This window comes from Notamacropus eugenii, chromosome 4, assembly GCF_028372415.1.
Source record: "Notamacropus eugenii isolate mMacEug1 chromosome 4, mMacEug1.pri_v2, whole genome shotgun sequence".
NCBI classification, from domain to species: Eukaryota; Metazoa; Chordata; class Mammalia; order Diprotodontia; family Macropodidae; genus Notamacropus; species Notamacropus eugenii.
This window is the reverse complement of record NC_092875.1, coordinates 35,832,163-35,858,406: the sequence shown is the minus strand read 5'-3', so window position 1 is coordinate 35,858,406 and position 26,244 is coordinate 35,832,163. Positions and strand designations below refer to the sequence as shown.

Sequence of the window (26,244 nt, the reverse complement as noted above, 5' to 3'; positions counted from 1 at the left end):
GGTAATGTTGATATTATTGTATGAATCATTTTCCTGGTTCTGCTCATTTCACTTTATCAGTCCACACAAGTTTTGCCAAATGTCTTAAAAACTATCTTCCTTCATTTCTTTCAGCACAGTAATATTCTACTACATTCAAATACCACAATTGGTTCAGCCATTCCTCAATCAATGGGCATTCCCCAAGGTTCCAGCTCTTTGCCATTACAAAAAGAACTCACAGCTCTACTTGTTATGTAGGGTTCTCATTCAAGTAAAAAAACCATTCATTTAGAATTATAAACTGTGATTCTGACATTTTTATAGAATAGTAAAAATGTTGCTAACTCCCCAAAAAATCTAACTGGCCGTTAATGGATAGTCAGTGCAAGTTCAGGTCAAATAGGGATTTTAAAATGTAATTTTACATTGCTTTTATCATAGGTCATAGAATTTTACACCTGGAAAGTACCTTGGGCTCATCTAGTCCAACTCTCTGATTATAAACAAAGGAATTTTACCTTGTAGTAGAGTGATTTGTACAACATCGCACGGTATGAGATTTTGGGATTGAACTTGGGTTTTGTACATCCTTGTTTGTTGTAGGCATGTAAAAATGAAACTTGATTCTGAAACAGGCTCCATTTATAGGACCAAGTACTGATCCCTTGCATTACTGGGTTATTTGGAGGTGTATGTGGGGGAGGGGGCATGGTTTTTCTCTGCTCAAGATTATTTTGGCAATCAAAAGCATAAGATAGCCTCTTCTAAAATACTTGTGGAGGAGGGATGGTTTAGAATTTGAATACACGTAATTGTTATTTTGTCTAAACTTTCCTAGCTTATCTAAGGTCTAGAAAGCACAAATTAAAACCATACCTTTATTTAAAAAAGTATTCTCTTATAAGGATTTAGTTCTTCTTAGATCAACTTAGAAAAGAACAATTATGTTCGAAGTAACAATTTCATTTTCACAAGATGGAATTATACAGGATATCTCAAAGTAAATGTGGCTTGTACAATTTAAATCCAATGTTTACAATGCAGAGCAGAATTCACACTGAGTTAGTTTCCTTTACGGGGAAAGGGCATTTGAATATTTTGTATAGTTCACAAAATCAGATTCACAGAACTAGAAAGGAACTTACAGAGCATCTAAACAGTACTTTGCCTATATTAGGTCTTTATTGAATTTAGTTCTACCCTCCCATTTTACAGAGAAGAGAAAAGGCTCAGGGAGGTTAGCTGATTTGCCCAAGGTTTTATAGTACATAGTAAGGCCAGAATGAAAATCCAAATCCAGTGCTTCTTTCAACATATTTTTTTGGTAGTCTTTTATCCTCCTAATTAAAACTAGCTAGTCTTATGTCTTACAAATCAGCACTGACTATACCATTATCTTTCATTTGATGAATTTTTTTATACAAAAATATAAACATATATGAGGCCTGGATTTATTCTCCTGACTCTCCTCATTCACAATTCAGGTCCCCAGAACATGGGTCTTTGGGCCTTCAGGATTCTAGGGTATCTTTCTAATGTAGTTCCTGCTAGTGTACTTCCTATGTAAGTATTAGTTGATATTAATTGGTCAGTGAGATTTACTCAACTTTTAGAAAGGGATATTTACTAAAATAATACTGTTGATAGGGCTGGTACAAATATTCCCCTCAAAAGTCTGTGATTCTATCATCAGTACAGAGTTCAGGGCAAAGTGGGCTCAAGCTTAATGAGCACATGTGGTACAGTAGGCAGTTCCCAATTCTTGGAAGTCCTTTTGTTAGAATTCTCAAGCTGTTCTCCTTAACTATGGTGTATCTTTTTTTAAATGTTTAGTTATTTATTTTTAGTTTTCAAAATTCATTTCCACAAAATTTTGAGTTCCAAATTTTCTTCCCATCTCTCCCCTCCCCCTACTCCAAAACACCATGCATTCTGATTGCACCTTCCCCCAATCTGCCCTCCCTTCTATCATACTCCTCCCTTCCCTTATCCCCATCTTCTCTCTTTTCTTGTAGGGCAAGACAGATTTCTATACCCCATTACCTGTATTTCTTATTTCCCAGTTGCATGCCAAAACAATTCTCAACATTCATTTCCAATACTTTGAATTCCAACTTCTCTCCCTTTCTCCCTCCCCACCCATCACCACTGAGAAGGCAAGAAATTCAATATAGGCTATATTTGTGTTGTTTTGCAAAAGACTTCCATAATAGTCATGTTGCGTAAGACTAACTATATTTCTCTCCATCCTATCCTGTCCCCCATTTATTCTATTCTCTCTTTTGACCTTGTCCCTCCCCAAAAGTGTTTACTTGTAATTACTCCCTCCTCCCATTTGCGCTCCCTTCTATCATACCCTGCCCCATTTATTCCCTTCACCCCTACTTTCCTGTAGTGTAAAATGGATTTTCATATCAAATTGAATGTGCATGTTATTCCCTCCTTAAGCCAAATGTGATGAAAATAAGCTTCACTTTTTCCCTCTCACTTCCCCCTTTTTCCCCTCCATTGAAAAAGTGTTATCTTGCCTCTTTTATGAGAGATAGTTTGCCCCATTCCATTTCTCCCTTTCTCTTCCCCATATATCCCTCTCTCACCCCTTAATTTTATTTTTTTGATATCATCCCTTCCTGTGCCCTCTGTCTATATATATATGTGTGTATAATCCCTCCAACTACCCAAATACTGAGAAAAGTTTCAAGAGTTACAAATATTATCTTTCCATGTAGGAATGTAAACAGTTCAGCTTTAGAAAGTCCTTTATGATTTCTATTTCCTATTTACCTTTTCATGCTTCTCTTGATTCTTGTGATTGAAAGTCAAATCTTCTATTCAGCTCTGGTCTTTTCATCAAGAATGTTTGAAAGTCCTATTATTTCACTGAATGACCATTTTTTTCTCCTGAAGTATTATATCCAGTTTTGCTGGGTAGGTGATTCTTGGCTTTAATGAGAAAATAGAAATTCTCTCATTTGACCTTGTCTCTTCCCAAAAGTGTTTGTTTCTTGTTACTCCCTTCTCCCATTTGCCTTCCCTTCTATCATCCCCCACACCCCACTTGTCCCCTTCTCCCCTACTTTCCTGTAGTGTAAGATAGATTTTCATACCAAATTTAGTGAGCATGTTATTCCCACCTTAAGCCATATGTGAAGAGAATAAGCTTCACTTTTCCCCTATTACCTCCTCCCTTTTCTCCTCCATTGAAAAATATTTTTCTTATCTCTTTTATGAGTGATAGTCTGCCCCATTCCATTTCTCCCTTTCTGCTCCCAATATTTTCCTCTCTCATCCCTTAATTTTATTTATTTATGGATATCTCTTCTGATTCAACTCAACCTGTATTCTGTGTGTGTGTGTGTGTGTGTGTGTGTGTATAATCCCTCCACCTACCCAAATACTGAGAAAAGTCTCAAGAGTTACAAATATTATCTTTCCATGTAGGAATGTAAACAAGTTCAGCTTTAGAAAGTCCTTTATGATTTCTGTTTCCTGTTTACCTTTTCATGCTTGTTTATTTTTGTGTTTGAAACTCAAATTTTATGGTCTTTTCATCAAGAATGCTTGAAAGTCCTCTATTTCATTGAATTACCATTTTTTCCCTTGAAGTATTATACTCAGTTTTGCTGAGTAGGTGATTCTTGGTTTTAATCCCAGTTCCTTTGACTTCTGGAATATCCTATTCCAAGCTCTTTGATCCCTTAATGTAGAAGCTGCCAGATCCTGTGTTATCCTGACTGTATTTCCACAATACTCAAATTGTTTCTTCTAGCTGCTTGCATTATTTTCTCCTTGACCTGGGAACTCTGAAATTTGGCCACAATATTCCTAGGAGTTTCTCTTTTCAGGTCTCTTTTAGGACGTTATCAGTGGATTCTTTCAATATTTATTTTGCCCTCTGATTCTAGACTATCAGGGCATTTTTCCTTGATAATTTCATGAAAGATAATGTCTAGGCTCTTTTTTTGATTATGACTTTCAGGTAGTCCCATAATTTTTAAATTGTCTCTCCTGGCTCTATTTTCCAGGTCAATTGTTTTTCCAATGAGATGTTTTACATTGTCTTCTATTTTTTCAGTCTTTTGGTTTTGTTTTGTTTTGTAACTTCTTGGTTTATTGTGTAGTCATTATGTTCCCTGTGCTCCACTCTCTTTTTTAAAGAACTGTTTTGTTCAGTGAGCTTTTGAACCTACTTTTCCATTTGGCTAATTCTGCTTTTTAAAGCCTCCTTCTCCTCATTGGCTTTTTGCTCAGGGCTAAAGTTCAGATCAGCTGCTCAGTTCCCCCAGGGGTTTTAGGTGGGGGCATGGGTACTAGTCAGGGCTGAGATTCAGATGAGCTGCTCAACTTCCCCAGGGGCTGAGCTGTTCCCACAATAGAAGCTGCCACTGGACTCCACCACTGCCATGCAGCACTTCTGCCTCGCTGCTGCTGCCATTGCTGCTGCCTGTGGCCAGTGTGGGGGAGTGACCCTGCTCCCCTCTTGCCCAGCTGGGAAAACCCTCTCATTGACCTTTGAAGCTTTCTTTGGTGCTTGTGGGTTGAGGGATCTGAGATCCTTCCTGCTGGGGATTCTGCCCCAGAGGCCTGTTCTGGTCCTGTTCCTCCTGGTGCCACATGGTCAGGGCTGAGCTCTGCTCCACTCAGTGTCCTGTGGTATAGACCTTTCCTGTTGGCCTTGCAGGTTACCTTTGGCTGGAAATCTCTTTCAGTCTGTCGTTCTGTGGCTTCTGCTGCTCTAGAATTTGTTGAGAGTAATTTTTTACAGGTATTTTATGGGCTGTGGGGGAAGTGCTAGAGTATATGCACCTTTCTACTCCACCATCTTGGTTCCACCCCTTAAAGGTGTTATTTTCTTCAACATTTTTTTGGGGTTTCCTTTAGCAAGCTGTTGACTTGCTTTTCATAATTTTCTTGCGTCACTCTCATTTCTCTTCCCAATTTTTCCTCCACCTCTTTTACTTGATTTTCAAAATCCTTTTTAAGCTCTTCAATGGCCTGAGATGACTGCATATTTATTTTGGAGGTTTTGGATGCAGAAACCTTGACTTTTATGTGTTCCTCTAATGGTATGCATTGTTCTTCCTCATCTGAAAGGATGGAAGAAAATACCTGTTCACCAAGAATGTAACCTTCTATAGTCTTATTTTTTTCTGCTGTTTTGGGCATTTTTCCAGCCAGTTACTTGACTTTTGAGTCCTTTGTCAAGAGAAGGGTGTACTCTAGGGACCTGCAAGTTCTCAGTTCCTCCAAGGTGGCACAATCAAGGGAGAGGAGTTCCTGCTCTGTGCACTGGTCTGTGAGTAACTAAAAAGTTTTTTGTTCAGGATCTGTGAGTAAAATTCCCTCTCCACAACTGCCTTCAGCTCTATCAAGTGCTCCTCCTCACCCCAGGACACTTAGGGCTGAGATGCAGATCAGCATCTCAATTCCCCCAGGGTCTTTAGGCAGAGGACTGCAAAAATGGACATTGCCGCTGCAGTGGCTACTGTTGGCAGGGCCAGACCATATTCCCTTCTCACCCAGGTGAAAGAGCTTTCTCACTGACCTTTGAAGCTGTCTTTGGCATTTGTGGGTTGAGCAATCTGGGAACCGCAGCTTCTGCTGGGGATTCCACTCCCTGAGACCTGCTCCAGTCCTGTCCCTGCCACGGCATGCGGCCAAGGCTAGGCTGCTCTCCACTCTGAGCCTGGTGCAATAGACCTTTCCTGTCAGCCTTCCAGGCTGTCTTGGGCTGGAAATTTTCACTCTGTCGTTTTGTGGCTCCTGCTGCTCTAGAATTTTTTTAGTCATTTTTTACAGGTATTTATGGGCTGTGGGGGAGAGCTTTTATAGGTCCGTCTTTCTATTCTGCCATCTTGGCTCCACCTCTATAATGTATCTTATCTGGAATTTCTTCCCAGCCTGTCCTTGGCTCCCCATGCAAACTCCACCTGAAGCTGTTTCAGGGATGCTGCTAGAATCTATGCTGATAAGAAAATGGAAAGTCTAGACTTCTCCTGATCTTTCCAAGCTTGTACCATCCTCTTCTGGCCAGGCTGGAGGGAGAGGAAGCAAATGCAGGGACTGCTCTGTGCTCTTCTTCCCTCCCACAGAAGGAATTTTTCAGGGATGGCTCTCTTTCTTCTCCATTACCATGCATTTCAATCTCTTGGTCCCTCAGCTAGCTCCTGACTTTATGACAGTCCACAGAGGGCATGAGAAATAAATAACAATAATAACTACTAACATTTATAAAGCATTTACCCTGTGCCACGAAGTTTAAAGCTAATGTAAGCTAAGTACTGTGCACCTATTCTCATTTGAGACTCACAACAACCCTGGGAAGTAGGTGCTATTATTATTTCCATTTTACAGATAAGAAGACTGAGGCATACAGTGGTTAGGTGACTTGACCAAAGTCACACAGCATGTAAATGTCTGAGGCTGAATTTGAACCTACACCTTCTAGGTCCAGCCCTACATCCTCTTGCTACCTAAATCCCCCAGGCAATCTGAACAGATATCCTCTCATACCTGTGGGGGTATCCAGGGCTTGTTCACACCTAGTGAACAATCAAGATGTTTCTTCATATGATAAATGTCTCAGGTACAGCATCCCTAATCTTAGGTAGGCTGGGGTCATTCACATGCTTTACTTAATCAAGCCCCATCCTTACAATGAAACAAATAATTGGGAAATAGATTTGTTAAGGGTGTAAGCTCAGTTTCATGAGGACAGTCTCAGGCAGGTAAAAGTGAGGACCTCTAAATCTTAGCGTTCTCATGAGGCCCCCCAGGGAACAGCTGGGGATTGAGGTGAGAAACACAGGCTATCTTGTGTATTTCCACCTCTTCTCAGTTGGAAACTTGCTGGGGAGAGCATCCCACCCTTGAGACTGGCCTGTGGTCTGAGCACACCTGTTGATGACTAGCTAGGGGCTGAGAGCAGGCACGGTATTCACGTGCAAACTATGTGTCTGGGAGAGCTTAAGTAGGGACAGGAAAGCCTGAAGGTGTTCTTTGCACTGAGGGGCCCTTAGAGGGAGGAGGGTCCCTCCCCTCTTCCGCTCCCATCCTCTTGCTGTGTGATCCTTGCCCCTTGGGAGGAGGAGGATTCCTCTCTCCTGAGGAAGAATTCACCCTGCACATGTAACTAAGACCCTGAATAAAGCCTAACCCTTGTTCGACTCTGGAAAGTCTCTTCTCTCAACACGTAAATCCCGCTGATCACCGAAGACCTGGACGACAGGTAAGAAGGCTCGGGTAGTCCATCGGCCTCTAGGCCGAACATAGATTAAGAAAGACTCACTTTAATATCCTTTGAAGTAGAAAGTCATAATGCATTGAAAGTATACACTTTTGAAAAACACTGTTTATAAATAGCTTTCTATCTGAATTCCATAAAGGGTATGGTATTAGTCTAATCTCACCACTTACTGAATACTAATATTGGAGTGACAGTTTCAATCACATTGCTTTTTTCAAAGTAAAACTTAGTAGTGGTCAAGAGACGTTCCTGAGGATGCTTTGGCAACCAGAGAATATACATCTGACTTCTTTCATCCTTGCTTTTCCTCATATCTAAACAGATTTTGCCAAGTCTATGTACACTGAAATGCATCTTGATCCTGATGAATTTGAATACTTTCAAGTTGGAGTTGACACTGAAGTAACATTTTGTCTTAAAGAACTGAGGGTAAAAACTCATACTTCTTTCATGCTAGAATTTAGAATTCTTACTTCTATTTCATAGAAATCCACTTTCTTTCTTTTAGGGACTGCTGGCATTTTCAGAAGTTATAACTGCTCCTGTGTCTATTTATTTTGATCTTTCTGGAAAGTAAGTCACTCATCATATTATTGAGTAGCAATGTATTAATTAATGAACAAATTATAATTTATTATATCTAACCATAATGCATTAAATAAATAATGTATTAATTGATGTATATTGTGATAAAAACTTCTAGAATCTCACATTGAAAATAGTTAACCAGGAAGCTACATTATGCTGACAGAGCACTGATTATCCTGTACAAGATAACTCTGTGTAATATCATTCTTAAGCACTTATAAAGTTATATTTTTATTTTAGAATAAAATAGAATAGCCGCTGGTTTTGGTGGCACACTCCTGTATTTACTGATGCTGAGGAGGCTAAGGCTGGATCTGGATTGCTTGAGTTTGGGATTTCTGAGCTGTAGTAGTGTTAAAACTGATGGGATGTGCAAGTTAAGTCTGGCACCAGCATAGTCAGCCCTTGGGAATGGAGGGCCACCAAGCTTCCTCAGGAGGAGTCAGCCAGCCCCTCTCAGAAAAATGGAGCAAATGGAAGCTTCAGTTAATCTGTATTGGGATGAGGCCACTGTACTTCCAGCTGACCAGCTCTCAAAATAGCACCAACATCAACAACAATAAAATAAAATAAACCACAGCGTATCATTTTTTAATTCAATGAAAGATGTCTGTAATTTTTTTATAGTGTATTTAAGTGAAACAATTTATAAAATGGGTACAGTGATAGGAAACTGTACATATGACTCAAATGCATTGAAAGTCTTTAAAAAAAACTAAAGCATCTTGTATGGGATTTTTAAAGCAAATCTTACATTGCATACTTTTACCTGTGAATGGAAAAAAGATATTTCTGCTTGGTTATTTCTATTCCAAAATTAAGTACCTCTCACTGTACTGCTAATTTCTGTGATTTACGGGAAGATACAAGTATCCCTCATGCTGTGATTTTACTTTTCTAGACCTGTGGCTTTCAGCGTTGATGAAATTGTCTTGGAAGCCACTTTTGTTTTGGCTACATTAGCTGATGTTCAAAGTGGGAGATCTTCTCCAAGTTCACTGTGCTTTTCACAAACACTGAAAAGGTAAAGATATTTCCTTCCTAAAGGATGGAAAAATCCTAATTCTTAAATAATCAGTGACATTTAGTTAGTGAATAAATGAAATACACCTTATAAATTGGAAATCTTTTCCAAGCTAAGAAAAGCTGTAGCAAGATTAGTAAGCCACTAGCCATAATCATAAGAGAAATTAAGTGCATCAGATTCTATTCTCTCCTTTACCAAATTTTCAACCAGCTTGCCTGACTGGCATTTGCCAGTCATCCAAAATTCATTTCTGTTTTGTATCAATTTTTTCCTCAGTCATTTAAGATTAAAGCTTCACAAGTAGGTCCCCAAATTCCTTTCATTTGGCTCTCCTCAGAGATATAGGGACAGCCATTATATTTCTCTTTTTTGCAATACCATATCACAATATATGTAATCGGTTTGATTTATATAGAAAACCTGTCTGTCTTTTGGAAGAGTTTAAAAAGAACTTACCTGATACTTAGCATTCAACAATTGGTTACTTATCATTTCTTGTATAAAACATACTAGGAATGAATGAATATAGTCATTAAACCTAATGCTATTAATTGCCACTTTGTTTTTCTCTATCAATCTCATAGGACTTATTCTCAAGTAACTGGTTCATTTAATCCCTATTTAATACCCCAGGTCAGATCTGATAAAGTCAAAGTCAGACACTAAAAACAATCTGACAAAAATAGAGAAGGAGTCGACCACAGTCAAAGCAGCATCCAAGAGACCCTCATACAATGAGAGACAGTTCAACGCCACTGAATTAGAAAGTTTTAGTATTCCTGCAGTGAAAAGGCTGGACACACACATCGCTGACACAACAGAAAATTACCTTAGTGCCGTGGGAGCAGTGGTACCAAAGACTCAAGTCTATAATAAGGTAAAGGGAAATTATTGGAGGCATATCTCAATAAAAAATTCCATTCAGAAGCTTGGGGAAAAAATTATCTGGCCAAAGCAAGGCAGAAAAGAAGCATTTATTAGAACACTTATGTTCTGGGCATTGGGCTAAGTGCTATGGTTACAAAAATAAGCAAAAAGACAACCTGCCATCAAAGAGCTTATATTCTTATGAGGGCAGACAACACACAAAAGGGAGCTGAAAAGGGAATGGATGGGGTGGGGATGAAGGTGTTTGGTGCTCGGGCACGTTCTGAATTTCAGGGGAAGTCAGCAAAATAGTGGAGGGACCCTGAATTATGAGTCAGGAGATCAGAGTTCCATTTCTTCCTATTTATTTTTAACATTCTTTTCTTTTTAAAATTTGAGTTCAAGATTCTCTCCCTCCTTCCTACCCCTCCCCCACTCAGTGAGAAGGAAAACAATATATCAATTATACGTGTGAAAGTATGTACAACATATTTCCATATTAGACATATTTCCATATTAGACATATTGCAAAAATTTTTTTTTGAAAAAAGAAAAGCGAGAAAATTATACTTCAGTTTGCACTCAGAGTTCATAAGCTTTCTTTCTGGAGTTAGATAGCACTTTTTCCTAAGTGTCCTTTGGAATTGTCTTGAATCATCGTATTGATCAGAGTAGCCAAATCTTTCACAGTTGATCGTTACAACTGTACACATACAGTGATCTCCCAGGTCTTCTCACTTTACTTTGCATCAGTTCATATAGGTCTTGCCATGATTTTGTGGAACCACCCCCTCATCATTTCTAATAGCACAATAATAATTTATCACAATCATATGCTACAACTTGGTCAGCTAGTCCCCTGTTGATAAACATCTCTTCAAGTTCCAATTCTTTGTCACTTTAAAAAGAACTGCTCTAAATATTTTTGTACATATAGGTCCTTTTCCTTTCTCTTTGATCTCTTTGAGATACAAACCTAGCTGTGGTATTGCAGGGTCAAAGAAGGATTAAACTTGTTCTGCTTGACCCTAGAGTTAGAACTAGGGACAAGGCAGGTTGGAAGGAGAAGGATTGCCATAGAGAAACCGGTATAAGAGTTGATGTAAGGGAGGACTTCCTAGTAATGAGACCTGTCCAAAGAAAAATGGACTTGGACTGCCATGTGTGGTAGTGAGTGTGTTTTGTCTCACTAAAGTCTTTCCAATGAAGCCTAGTTGGCCTCTTGTCAGCAGTGTTATAGAAAAAGATTTTTAACCAAGAGATAAGTCCATTCCAAGTCAGCTTCTATGGTTACTTCTCTTAAGTAAATTAATTTTTCCTTGAAAATTTCCTTGGAGGAAAACTTCATCCCAACCTAACCTGAATAGTGTCAGATGTCACAAGAGTGGAGTCCAGATTAGTCAGGTTTTATATGTTGTTCACCACAATTTTAGCATAACAGAATACTCTTATTTTGACTATTGTGCAAGACAAAAAGTAGGTTAAAATATGAATAAGTGAAATGTTAAGCATTCTTGTATTGTTAATTATAAAAATTTAGAGCATGTCTCATTTTATAGGTTTACATGAGGTCCCCCGCCCACACACCCCACTTCAGCCAAGAAGACATCCAGCTAAGTCAGTTCTGGATTGTTGCTTATTTGGTTAGAAGATTTTAATAGAATCATTTCAGTAGGTTTATAATTTTATTCAATCAATGGATGAGTAAAACAAACATTTAATAATTGTCTATTATGTGCAAGGGATTGTACTAGATATTTTCCCCTTCCCTGATCCAGTCATGTTATCCCTTATAACAAAAATTAAATAAGAGAATACCTCACAGCCATCAAACTGGCAAAGATGATACATGAGGAAAACAACAAATATTGGAGGGGCTATGGGGAAAACTGGAGCATGAATGCATTGTTGGTAGAACTGTGACTTGGTACAACTATTGTGGAAAACAACTGAAAAGCAAAAGTCACTAAACTGTGCATGCCCTTTGACCCAGGCATGATAATCCTAGGCATCTACCAGAAAGCAAAGAAAGAGAAGGACCTATATGTACATATTTATAGCAGGTCTTTTCAGAGTAGCAAAAACTGGAAACTAAAGGGGCACTTTCCTATTGGGGAATGGCTAAACAATATATGGCATATGAATGTAATGGAGTAATTGTGTCATAAGAATGGATGAAATGAACATTTTCAAAAGAAACTTGGGACATATGTCTGAACTGATGCAGAGTGAAGTGAGAAGAACCAAGAGGATAATTTATATGATGACATTATAAAGAAAACCAACTTTAAAAGAGTTTAAAACTGTCATCAGTGAAATAACAAACATGATGTGGAGGACCAAAGTTGAAGGACATTCCCACCTCCTGCCAGAGAGGTGATGGACTCAAAATGAAGAGTGAAAGATACATTTTTAGACACAGCCAAGGAAGGAATTGGCTTCTCTTGACTAGACATATTTGTTATGTGGTTTGCTTTTTCTAACGTAAAAGTTTGGGGGATTTTTAGAGAAAAAAATCAATTCACTAAACAATCCACCACCTCTGAAATGCAGGGAGGGTAGGGAAATGCATGTTCTCAGCTCTTCCCTAGGACCTGGCTTAGTCATAATAATTTAACTGCACCCAACTTCATTTTGGTCTTTTTTATTTCTTGCTGTTCTTCCCATTTACAGTGTTGTAGTTACTGTGCATAATGTTTTCCTGGTTCTACCTACTTCACTCTGCATCATTTTATATAAGCCTTTATGTGCACCTCTGATTTTCTGTTTTTGTTTTTGTTTTTGTTTCCTGTAGTATAGTAATACTTCACCACCTTCAATGCTCAGATTTGTTCAGCCATTTCTCAATTTATGGGTCCCTAGTTCCAGTTTTTTGCTACCACAAAAGGGCTACTGTGAATATATTTGCATATATTATATTTTTTACCTATTTTACATATATGGCTCACAATGAGGTCTCTGGGTCAAAGGGTATAGACATTTGAGACACTTTTTACCCTTTTGATTCTGTAGAGATTGAAGTGTTCAATGATTCATAGCCAGCATCACCAGTGTTCTTCTGTTGTCTAATGGTGGCATCAAACTGATCCAAGTACTTAAAAGGCTATTTTGCCAAGTAAAATACAAGCTCTGACAGATCTTACCATTGTGGAAAACTTCAAACAACTCCCAGTGACAAACTGTGTGTCTTCTTATATCTGAGGACCAGCCTTGATACATTTAGGGATGCTTGCCACCAGACTGGCTACTATGTGGTAACTTTACTGGCCACATCCATACCTAAGACTATCTTACAACAGGGGCCTCTTGTACAATCTTTATAACACTGGCGTTTAAAAGATGTGCGAAAGCTTATGAGCAACATCATCTTACAAACGGTGAAGACTAGTAGAGGGAAAAAATGAGTGTGGGAAAATTTTGTCATGAGACTCAATAAGCCAGCTCATCCCAAGAGCATTTGCAGATGCAACTAAGAGAGTAAACACAGGACAAAAGGGACACATTTGCCAGCATCTCCATACCAACAGTAACAATCAGTGCACGTCAGGCTGTGAAACAGTGGCTACTGAACAGCATACATGCTGCCAAAATGTGGCATTTACCAGATCCAGGAAGGAGACAGTCAAGCAGCTAGAATGGTACAGCAGAAGCTCATTAATCTTTATAAACTACCAGGAGACACATCCACACACTACAAATACAAATACAAAAATCTTCTTGAGAATTCTACCCATAAACTATGCTGGCACTGAAGTATACTTACAAACAGAACTGTTGCCCACAACCTTCCAGATGTAATATTGGCCAATAAAAAAATCTTTAGAATGATATTTTAAATAGATACTTTGAGATTCGAGAAATCTCAAAATCTTCAGACTATATGGAATGGAAAGCTTTCAAAATATAGAGACTTAGTAGGAGATATTAAAACCATGCAGAAACAGGACAAAGTACCTGCTACTGGAGAAGTCCCAAACATGCTTTCAATGAGTCTACGGAAGATGAACTTAACATCCCAATACTCAATTACAAAAAAAGCAGTTACTTTATCTACTTCTTTAATAGTCCATAGAATATTGGATTAAAAAAATAATAGCAGGTTAGCAGTTTTTCCTCATACCGTTTCTATCTGAACCTCACAAAACTGAACAAATTAACAACTGTAATAATCCCAAATAATGTTGATCAACTTATATCAAGAAGGCTATGACCAAATAAGACAAGAGACTTGCCAACATCCTGCCTATAGAAATTAGTTTCTATAGAAAGAACATATTTAAAATAATTAACATCTCTAAAATATCAGCCATAATGCACACTTTCAGATGTGTAAAATATGTTGTTGTTCATTGCTGTCCAACTCTTCCTGAACCCATGGACCATAACACTCCAGGCCCTTCTATCCTCCACTGTCTCCTAAAGCAGGGCACCTAGGTGGTGTAGTGGATAGAGCACCAGTGCAGGAGTCAGAAGGACCTGAGCTCAAACATCACCTCAGACACTTGACACTCACTGTGTGACCTTGGGCAAGTCACTGAACCCCAATTGCCTCATCCTGGGTCATCTCCAGTCATCCTGATAAATATCTGGTCACTGGATTCAGATGTCTCTGGAAGAGAAGTGAGGCTGGTGACCTGCACAGTCCTCCCTCATTCAAAACAAAGTCAAGTGCAAGTCATGTCATTATTTCTCTGATGGCATGGTCTTCTTTGGCAACGAAGGACGAACACACACACTGTCTCCCAAAGTCTTTCCAATCATGTTCGTTGCTTCCATAATACTGTCTATTCATCAAATCCTTTGTCATCCCCTTTTATTTTTACCTTCAATCTTTTTCCAACATCAGGGTCTTTTCCAATGAGCCCTGACTTCTCATTATGTAGCCAAAGTATTTAATCTTTAGCTACAATATTTGACTTTCCAGTGAATAGTCTGAATTAATTTTTTTACGTATTGACTGATTTGATCTCCTTGGTGTCCAAGGGACTCTCAAGTCTTCTCTAGCACTACATTTTGAAAATGTCAATTCTGTGGCACTCAGTTTTTCTTATAGTCCAATTCTCACAACCATATGTTGCTACTGGAAAAACCATAGTTGTTACTATATGGACCTTTGTTGACAAAGTGATATCTCTGCTTTTCAGTATGCTGTCCAGATTTGCTGTAGTTTTTCTACCAAGAAGCAAGTCTTTTGAGCTTAAGAATATAAAATGTGACACTGCTTCTATTTCTTTTCCTTCTATTTTCTAGGAAGTGATGGGATGAATATCTTAGCAATTATTAAAATGTTAAGCTTCAAGCCAACTTTGACACTGTCTTCTTTCACCCCATCAAGAGGCTTCTTAATTCTTCTTTTTGCCTTTAGAGTGGTATTGCTTGCATATCTGAGATTGTTGAGATTTCTCCTGGCAACCTTAATTCTGGCTTTTGATTCATTCAGCCTGAAATTTCATATGATGTACTCTGCTTATAAGTCAAATAAATAAGGTGACAATATACAGCCTTGTCATACTCCTTCTCAAATTTTATTTTATTTTATTTTTTAAAATTTATTTATTTAACTTTTAACATTCATTTTCACAAAATTTTGGGTTCCAAATTTTCTCCCCATTTGTCCCCTCCCCCCACCCCTAAACACCAAGCATTCTAATTGCCCCTATCACCAATCTGCCCTCTCTTCTATCATCCCTCCCTTCCCTTGTCCCTATCTTCTCTTTTGTCCTGTAGGGCCAGATAACTTTCTATACCCCATTACCTGTATTTCTTATTTCCTAGTAGCAAGAACAGTACTCGACAGTTGTTCCTAAAACTTTGAGTTCCAACTTGTCTTCATCCCTCCCTCCTCACCCATTCCCTTTGGGAAGGCAAGCAATTCAATATAGGTCATATCTGTGTAGTTTTGCAAATGACTTCCATAATAGTCATGTTGTGTAAGACTAACTATATTTCCCTCCATCCTATCCTGCCCCCCATTGCTTCTATTCTCTTTTGATCCTGTCCCTCCCCAAGAGTGTTGACTTCAAATTGCTCCTTCCTCCCACTGCCCTCCCTTCCATCATCCCCCCCACCCTGCTTATCCCCTTCACCCCCAGTTTCCTGTATTGTAAGATAGGTTTTCATACCAAAATGAGTATGCATTTTATTCCTTCTTTTAGTCGAATGTGATGAGAGTAAACTTCATGTTTTTCTCTCACCTCCCCTCTTTTTCCCTCCACTAAAAAGTCTTTTGCTTGCCTCTTTTATGAGAGATAATTTGCCCCATTCCATTTTTCCCTTTCTCCTCCTAATATATTTCTCTCACTGCTTAATTTCATTTTTTTAAAATATGATCCCATCCTATTCAATTCACTCTGTGCTCTTTGTCTGTGTGTGTGTGTGTGTGTATATGTGTGTGTGTGTGTGGTAATCCCACCAACTACCTAGATACTGAAAAGTTTCAAGAGTTACAAATATTGTCTTTCCATGTAGGAATGTAAACAGTTCAACTTTAGTAAGTCCCTTATGACTTCTCTTTGCTGTTTACCTTTTCATGCTTCTCTTCATTCTTGTGTTTGAAAGTCAAATTTTCTTTTCAGCTCTGGTCTTTTCATCAAGAATGCTTGAAAGTCCTTGATTTCATTGAAATACCATTTTTTCCCCTGAAGTATTATACTCAGTTTTGCTGGGTAGGTGATTCTTGGTTTTAGACCTAGTTCCTTTGACTTCTGGAATATGATATTCCACGCCCTTCAATTCCTTAATGTAGAAGCTGCTAGATCTTGTGTTATCCTGATTATACTTCCACAATACTTGAATTGTTTCTTTCTAGCTGCTTGCAATATTTTCTCCTTGACCTGGGAACTCTGGAATTTGGCCACAATGTTCCTAGGAGTTTCTCTTTTTGGATCTCTTTCAGGTGGTGATCGGTGGATTCCTTGGATACTTATTTTGCCCTCTGGTTCTAGAATATTAGGGCAGTTTTCCTTGATAATTTCATGAAAGATGATGTCTAGGCTCTTTTTTTGATTATGGCTTTCAGGTAGTCCCATAATTTTTAAATTGTCTCTCCTGGATCTATTTTCCAGGTCAGTTGTTTTTCCAATGAGATATTTCACATTATCTTCCATTTTTTCATTCTTTTGGTTTTGTTTTGTGATTTCTTGGTTTCTCATAAAGTCATTAGCCTCCATCTGTTCCATTCTAATTTTTAAAGAACAATTTTCTTCAGTGAGCTTTTGAGCCTCCTTTTCCATTTGGCTAATTCTGCTTTTGAAAGCATTCTTCTCCTCATTGGTTTTTTGAACCTCTTTTGCCAATTGAGTTAGCCTATTTTTAAAGGTGTTATTTTCTTCATCATTTTTTTGGGTCTCCTTTAGCAAGGTGTTGACCTGCTTTTCATGCTTTTCTTGCATCTCTCTCATTTCTCTTCCCAGTTTTTCCTCCACCTCTCTAACTTGATTTTCAAAATCCTTTTTGAGCTCTTCCATGGCCTGAGCCCATTGAATATTTATTCTGGATGTTTGGGATACAGAAGCCTTGACTTCTGTGTCTTTCCTTGATGGTCAGCCTTGTTCTTCCTCATCTGAAAGGAAGGGAGGAGATATCTGTTCACCAAGAAAGTAACCTTCTATGGTGTTATTTTTTTTCCCTTTTCTGGGCATTTTCCCAGCCAGTGACTTGACTTCTGAGTGTCCTCTCCACACCCACCTTGCCTCCAGATCTGCCCAGCCAGTGATTGGGGTCTGAGATTCAAATGTTGCTTCCCAGCCTCAGGGCTTACAGCGAGGGCGGGGCTGCTATTCAGTGTGAGATTAAGTTCAGGTGCTCAGGTGGGGGCAAGGCCACCTCACGGGGCTCAGTTCCCTCAGGGGGTTTATGCAGAGACCTTCAACAATGGATCTGAGGTCCTGCCTGCTTTGGGAGCCCCTGTCAGCTGCTACCTCTGCTGCTGCCTCCCAAGGGGCCCTGAGTTATGGGGACACCCCGTTCCCCTCTTGGCGAGCCAAAAAGACTATCTCACTGACCTTTAGCACCCGTGGGTAGAGGGACCTGCGTGGCCACTAGAGATTCTGTCCCTGAAGCCTGCTCGGATCTGCTCCTCTTGGTGCCCTGGCCAAGGCAGGGCTGGGCTCTGCTCTGGGTCTGGTGCACCACGGACCCTTGGCGTTGGTTTTTCAGGGCTCTCTGGAACAGAAATCTCCTCCACGCTGTTGTTCTCTGGTTTCTGCTGCTCCAGAATTTGTTGGAAGTTCTTCTTTACAGGTATTTTATGGGCTGTGGGTTTGGAGCTAGCATATGTGTATCTTTCCACTCTGCCATCTTGGCTCCTCCCCCTCCTTCTCAAATTTTGACTTCATGTCTCTCATTTCTCTTCCCAGCTTTTCCTCCACCTCTCTAACTTGATTTTCAAAATTCTTTTTGAGCTCTTCCATGGCCTGAGCCCATTGGGTGGGCTGGGACACAGAAGCCTTGATTTCTGTGTCTTTGCCTGATGGTAAGCATTGTTCTTCCTCATCAGAAAGGAAGGGAGGAAATGCCTGTTCGCCAAGAAAGTAACCTTCTATAGTCTTATTTCTTTTCCCTTTTTTGGGCATTTTCCCAGCCAGTGACTTGACCTCGGAATATTTTCCTCACACCCACCTCACCTCCTGATCCTCCCAGCCCGTGTTTGTGGTCTGAGATTCAAATGCTGCTTCCAGCCTCAGGGCTTTTGGCGGGGGCAGGGCTGCTATTCAGTATGAGATTATGATCTGGTGCTGAGATCGGGGCGGGGCCACCTCTCAGGCTCAGTTCCCTCAGGGGGTTTATGCGCAGACCTTCCGCAATGGATTCAAGCTCCCGCCCGCTTGGGGAGCCCCTGTCTGCAGCCGCCTCTCAGCTTCTACCTCCCGGGGGGGGGCCTGAATTATGGGGGCACCCCACTCCCCTCTTGACCCGCCAAAGAGACTCTCTCACCCACCCCTGTCACCTGTGGGTGGAGGGACTTGTGCGGCCGCTGGAGATCCAGTCCCTGAAGCCTGCTCGGATCTGTTTCTCTCGGTGCCGCAGCCGTGGCCGCAGCAGGTCTGGGCTGGGCTTTGTGTCTGCAGCGCGACGGACCTTTTGCGAGAGGTTTGCAGATCCCTCTGTGGGTGGAGGGACCCGCGTGGCCGCTGGAGATCCTATCTGTGAAGCCTGCTCGGATCTTTTCCTCTCGGTGCCGCGGCCGCGGCAGGGCTGCACTCAGCTCCCAGTCCCGGCGCCCAGTCCGCAGCGCGAAGGACCCCCCCGCGAGAGGTTTGCAGGTCTCTCTGGAACAGAAATCTCCCTCGCTCCAATGTTCCGTGGCCTCTGGGTGCGGAATTCGCCGTGAGTTACTTCCCTCTAGCCGTTCTGTGGGTTGTGGGTTCAGAGCTATGTGTATGTGCGTCTTTCTACTCCGCCATCTTGGCTCCGCCCCCCCCTCCTTCTCAAATTTTAAGCCATAAACCAAATCTTAATTGTTCTATGTTTGATTCTAACTGCTGCTTCTTGGCCTGAGATAGGTTCCTCAGGAGACAAGTAAGATGATCTGGTACTCCAATTTCTTTGAGGACTTGCCAAATTTTGTTGTCACAGTTCTGAAATTTCCTTGCTTTTTCCTTAATCCAGTGAATGTTGGCAATTTGGTCTCTACTTCCTCTGCCTTGTTGAAAACCAGCCTACACTTCTGGTAATTCTAGGTTCACATATTGCTGAATACCTTCACACCTTGCAGAATCTTAATCACAACCTTGCTGCAAAATTAGTGCAGTCATTTGTTAATTCAAATGTTCTTTGGTGTTGCCCTTCTTTAGGACTGGGATATAAACTGATCTTTTCCAATCCAGTGGCCACTGTTAAAGTTTTCCAAATTTGCTGGCATACTGAATACAGCACTTCCTTCTCTAGTTCATTTTACAGATAAGAAAACTGAAGCAAACACAGTCAAGTGACTTGCCCAGGATGACATAGCTAGTATATGTCTGTGGCCAGATTTGAACTCAGGAAGATGAGTCCTCTTGACTCCAGGCACAACACTCTATCCACTGCACCACCTGGCTGCTTCATGTAAAATATACCATAACAGACTGGGAAAGAATCTTAATAAAAATTTATACAATATATTTTAAAGAATAAATTTGTGCTGATATCTTCCAACTTTATATGACCTACATTTCCCCCTATATCCTTCCCCTATCCTGCCCCCATTTCTCATAACAAAGAATCTTTTCAAAAATATTTATTTATGTTATATTTTAGTTTCCAAACTGTTTCCCTCCCTCCCCACCCCACACTAGATAAGGCCATCATTTGACACAAATATATAAATATATGTAAAACCAGACTATGCATACTTCTATTTATCAGTTCTTTATCTGGAAGTGGATGGCATCTTCCTTCACAGGTCCTTTGTAGTTTATCTGAGTATTTACAATACCCACAATAACTTGGTTGTCCACAATTATTCTTCAAACAATGTTGCTATTGCTATGTAGCAATGTTCTTTTAGTTCTACTCATTTCACTTTTTATTATTTCATGCAAGTCTTTCCATTTTTTCCTAAAATCTACCAGTTCATCATTTCTTATAGCACAGGAGTATTCCATCATAATCATATAACACAATTTATTTAGCCATTCCCCAATTGATGGATATCCCCTCAATTTCTAGTTCTTTGCCACAAAGAATCCTTTTTTTTTATGGGGAAGAAGAGAAAAAAAATCAGCAAAGCCAATCAACACAGAGAAAAAATCTGACATGATATTGCAATGTTCCACCTATTGATGCTCTCTTCTGCAAAAGGAGCAGAAATGAGGATGGGAAGCGGGGAGGTCTTCTCATTTCTCTTCTTAGGGGTCAAAATTGGGTTTTATTCACTTGTTTATTTTGAAACATTAAGTTTTCATTGTTTTGTTGTTCTTTCCATTTACAATATTTGAAACAATTCTCTATAGTTTTCCTGATTCTGCTTACTTCATTTGTATCAGTTCATATAAATCTTTTCATGCTTCTCTCATTCATCATGTTCATTCTTTTTTAAACATCAAAACATCAATACTCTGTTACATTCATGAACCACAACTTGTTTAGCCATTCCCCAACTGATGGACATTTACTTTGTTTCCAGTTCTTTGCTACCACAAAAAGTATTGCTATCAATATTTTGGTGTATTTGGAACCTTTCTTTTTCATTTCTTTCTTTTTTAAAAAATTTTTTTAAAAATTTATTTTTTAGTTTTAGTTTTCAACATCCATTTCCACAAGATTTTGAGTTCCAAATTTTCTCCCCATCTCTCCCCTCCCCTTCCCCAAAACACCATGCATTCTGATTGCCTCTTCCCCCAATCTGCCCTCCCTTCTGTCACACCCTTCCCTTCCCTTATCCCCATCTTCTCTCTTTTCTTGTAGGGCAAGATAGATTTCTGGACCCCATTGCGTGTATTTCTTATTTCCCAGTTGCGTGCAAGAAAAATTCTCAACATTCATTCTTTAATAACTTTGAGTTCCAACTTCTCTCCCTTTCTCCCTCCCCACCCATTCCCACTGAGAAGGCAAGCAATTCAATATAGGCTGTATATGTGTAGTTTTGCTAAAGATTTACATAATAATCATGTTGTGGAAGACAACTATATTTCCCTCCATCTATCCTGCCCCCTATTTATTCTATACTCTCGTTAGACCTTGTCCCTCCCCTGAAGTGTTTACTTCTAATTACTCCCTCCTCCCATTTGTCCTCCCTTCTTTTATCCCCTCATCCCCATTCTCCCCTACTTTCCTGTAGTGTAAGATAGATTTTCATACCAAATTGAATGTGAATGTTATTCCATCCTTAGGCCAAATACAATGAGAATAAGCTTCACTTTTTCCCTCTCACCTCCCCGCTTTTCCCCTCCATTGAAAAAGCTTTTTCTTGCCTCTTTTATGAGAGATAATTTGCCTCATTTCATGTCTCCTTTTCTACTCCCAATATTTTCCTCTCTCACCCCCTTAATTTTATTTTTTTTAGATATCATCCCTTTCTGTGCCCTTTGTCTCTCTCTCTATATGTGTGTATAACCCCTCCAACTACCCAAATACTGAGAAAAATTTCAAGAGTTACAAATATTCTTTCCATGTAGGAATGTAAGCAGTTGAACTTTAGTAAGTCCTTTAGGATTTCTCTTTTCTGTTTACTTTTTCATGCTTCTCTTGATTCTTGTGATTGAAAGTCAAATTTTCTATTCAGTTCTGGTCTTTTCATCAAGAATGCTTGGAATTCCTGTATTTCACTGAATAACCATTTTTTTCCCCTGAAGTATTATAATCAGTTTTGCTGAGTAGGTGATTCATAGTTTTAATCCTAGATCCTTTGACTTCAGGAATATCATATTCCAAGCCCTTCAATCCCTTAATGCAGAAGCTGCTAAATCTTGTGTTATCCTGATTATATTTCCACAATATTGCAATTGTTTCTTTCTGGATACTTGCAATATTTTCTCCTTGACCTGGGAATTCTGGAATTTGGCTACAATATTCTAGGAGTTGTTCTTTTCAGATCTCTTTCAGGACGTGATTGGTGGATTCTTTCAATATTTATTTTACCCCCTGGTTCTAGAATATCAGGGCAGTTTTCCTTGAGAATTTCATGAAAGATGATGTCTAGGCTCTTTTTTTCATCATGGCTTTCAGGTAGTCCCATAATTTTAAAATCATCTCTCCTGGATCTATTTTCCACATCAGTTGTTTTTCCAATGAGATATTTCACATTGTCTTCTATTTTTTCATTCTTTTGCTTTGTAATTTCTTGATTTCTCATAAAGTCATTAGCTTCCATCTGCTCCATTCTAATTTTGAAAGAACTATTTTCTTCAGTGAACTTTTGAACCTCCTGTTCCATTTGACTAATTCTGCTTTTTAAAGCATTCTTCTCCTCATTGGCTTTTTGGACCTCTTTTGCCATTTGGGTTAATCTATTTTTTAAGGTGTTATTTTCTTCAGCATTTTTTTGGGTATCCTTTAGCAAGCAGTTGACTTGTTTTTTTCATGATTTTCTTGCATCACTCTCATTTCTCTTCCCAGTTTTTGCTCTGATTCTCTTACTTGATTTTCAAAATCATTTTTGAGCTCTTCTATGGCCTCAGACCAATTCATATTTTTCTTGGAGGCTTTGGATATAGGAGCTTTGACTTTGTTGTCTTCTTCCGTTTGTACATTTTGGTCTTCTTTGTCACCAAAGTAAAATTCTATAGTCTGATTTGTTTTCCTGTTTTTGCTAATTTCCCAGCCAATTACTTGACTTTTGAGATCTGCCAAGGTAGTTCTCAGCTTCCAGTGGGGTGGGGGGAATGTACTGTCACCTGTTCGATTCCCCCACCTCCCAATCTGTGGTTGTAGAGCTCCAGAGACAGCTGCTGCAGCTGCCATAGGCTCCTTCACCCCTTCTGCCCTGGGGCTGGACCACTCTACTCTCACACACAGGTCAGACAGGGTTTTTCCACTGATCTTCCAATTTGTCCTTTGGCATTTTGGGGTTGCGAAGTCTGGAACTTGCCACAGGTATGAAAGATTCAGTCTCCCCAAGACCTGCTCAGGTCCTGTCTGTGCTGGTATGGCCCATGTTGCACTGTGCTTAGCTCCCAGCATGGTGCAATAGACACTTCCTCGACCTTCTAGGCTGTCTTGGGCTAGAGCTTTGCTTCACTCTGTCATTCTCTGGGTTCTGCAGTTCCAGAATTTGTTTAGAGTAATTTTTTACAGGTATTTGACTGGGCTTGGGGGGACAGCGCTAGGAAGTCTCTTCTATTCCACTATCCCAAGATAGAACTCTTTCTCTTTATCCTTAAACCCAGCCCTCTTCTTCACATTCCTATTTTTTTCCAAGTGACCCAGGTTTGCTACCTCCTGTTCTTTCTCACTCATCCTGAATATCCAATCAGTTGCTACATCTTATCTATTCAGTCTTCACAAAACTTGTGGCATGAAGTGCATTCCCTCTGCTCACACAACCACCATGCTAAATTCAGGCTGTCAATATTTCAGTTAAGATGAACCATTGCAATAACCAATAGTCTTCCTCCATCCAGCATTTCCTTGTAAAAGTCATTCTCCAAAAACTGTCAAATTGATATTCCTAAAGATTAGTCTTGGACTAGGCAACTTGAGATAACATAGGTAAAGCCTCTTGCAAATCTCAAAGTGTTTTATAAGTAGTAATAACACCAATATCCTGAATTTTCCTGGAAGAATGGGGAAGTTGAATAGTACTTGGATCTTCAAATGTCAGCTCAAAGAACTTTATATAATAGTGTCTTTCCTCTAGAATAAAATACAGGCCTGGAATATTCTCTATTATTAGTTATTCTCCATTATACATGTTCTCACTCTTAACTCTTGGAACCATTAGCTCCCTTAAGGGCTCACATGACATGATAACTCCTTTGAGAGATCTTTCCTGATTCCCAGTTATTAGCATCTCCTTCAAAATTACATGTGTATTTATACAAAATATATAGCTAATATATATACAATATAGCTACACATATATGGATGTATCCACATATCTTCTATTTACTCATGTGAACATATATCTCAAATAGAAACAAGCTTCTTGAGAGCAGGGATCTCAGTTTTATATTTTATCACCAGCACTTAAGTGTCTACTATGTAATAAGCACTTAGTAAATGTTTGTTGACTGAATGCCAGTGACTAAGCTGAGATTCATACGTGTCTCAGTCTGGCCATCCCCACTGCCATCAGAGGGAGCTGGGTGCCAACAATACAGAGCTCTAGACCTGGGATTTGAACCTGGAGTTCCAATCCTGTCCCAGGCACTTATTGAGCAAATCACAACCCATAAGCCTCAGTTTCTTTGTATAATGGGGATAATAATAGCACTCAAGATTATTTTAAAGACTAAGTTGAGATAACATATGTGAAGCCCTTTGCAAACCTCAAAGTGCTTTATAAAAATGCTACCATTATTAGGAGCAGTAGTAGAAACACCAAAGTCCTGAATTTCCCTGAAAGGATGGGGGAGTAGAGGAGTACTTGGATCTTCAAATATCAGATTCCTTATGCCTCCCTTGGTCTCTGGAGCAGTAGCATGAGTCCTGGCCTTTCACCATCATCCTGGGGTATTCCATTAGTACTATAATCCACATTTTGTGATTCATTTGTCTCCCTCTTCTTCCCCACCAGTTTTGTTCCCTGTTTTTTGGAGCAGTTTCACCTAAGCAACACCACTTCAACCAACCATGGACCAATCTAGCAACAGTGAGTGACAGTGAAGAAGATGTTAATAACGGCCCACTCTCCCAAGTCTTGTAACGTTTAATGGTGGCTCCAGAAGCTTGGCTTCCAGACTGTCGACTAGATGACCCAATACTCAGACATGCGTCTGTATAATGAGTTTCTGTACATGTCCTGTTTATAAGAGAACCCCCTAAAGGGTTCATAGTACTTAGTTCTAATAGCATTGAAAATATCACTTTAAATAGCAACTGTTATTAAATGTGTTTGATTGTAAAGGCTAGGTCATTTATTGTTATCTGTGATGCCTTGGGGGAGGCACAAGGTCACCATTCTTCTCTCTGTGGCCACAATGGAACATTCAGTTCCTCTCTCAAAGTGTAGAAAGAAGGTTAGTGCTGTTTCACAATAGAGCTTTTGCACTTGGTCAGTTTTACTAAATAAAGCATTTAAACTTTATTCAATGGCTAATAACCTGTAGGAATCAGTGCCAACCCTAAATATATGTCAACACGGCATGCCACACAATTTTCTTTTGTCATTAATTGATGGATAACATTGGTACTTGGGTGCAGATTCAAAACTCTAATAAACTGTAATGTCAGCTTTTCCCTTATTGTAGTGTTGAGAAATTTTGGGTTAAGGGTTAACTCCTTGGGCCCTAGAGAGACCTCCTAAAAGCAAATTCTAATTATTTTATCATCTGTGGAACATGGGTACCCATGTTCTATTCCTTTACATTCCCCCATCTCAGTTGTGAGTAAAGGGGGAATCTTGTTTGGTATGACCAAGAATTTTCACTAAAGGAACTGATACCCAAAATATCACTGCACATATACACATAAAAAGTAGCACTCATCACTACCAGAGAGTCTGCATTTGGGTTAGATGTGGAAATAGGGTAGAATGACCTTAACCTTTCCTTGACTCTCCACTGATGGTAGTTTACCTGATAAATACAAACCAAAGAAATTCAGCACAGAGAATAATATTGATATGTACCATCCCCTTGGTTGGTCTCTCCCTTCCCGGCTTAAAGTCATTTAAAACCTGACAAACTAGACTTTCTGAGCTTCCACTGTTAAGTCTTTTGAGAAACCAACTAACATGACAAGGAAACAACTGGCAGACGCAGTGAGAAATCCACAAAGGAACAGATTTCTGGAGTCAAAATGAATCTGGCTCTTGCTGCCTTGTAAAGTAGCCTAACAAAACTTAAGCCCTCACCAAGCTTTTCCCCTTGAATTTCTCAGGTGATAAATTCAGGGAGATTATTACCAACCTCTTGCTTGGTCTCTTTGGTTTTAACATGACCTTCCTATGTGA

General features: G+C 39.6%; 1 protein-coding gene across 1 annotated transcript in view; it reads left to right on the top strand.

Annotated features, from left to right (window-relative positions):
• Positions 1 to 25,534, top strand: part of RAD9B (RAD9 checkpoint clamp component B) — a 55,116-nt gene extending 29,582 nt beyond the window's left edge. The window contains 5 exon segments of the mRNA XM_072600479.1: positions 7,551 to 7,657; positions 7,737 to 7,801; positions 8,718 to 8,840; positions 9,477 to 9,720; positions 24,868 to 25,534. Coding sequence (XP_072456580.1) covers positions 7,551 to 7,657; positions 7,737 to 7,801; positions 8,718 to 8,840; positions 9,477 to 9,720; positions 24,868 to 24,996 — 668 coding nt within the window. The 3' untranslated portion in view covers positions 24,997 to 25,534.
• The last annotated feature ends 710 nt before the right edge of the window (positions 25,535 to 26,244 follow it).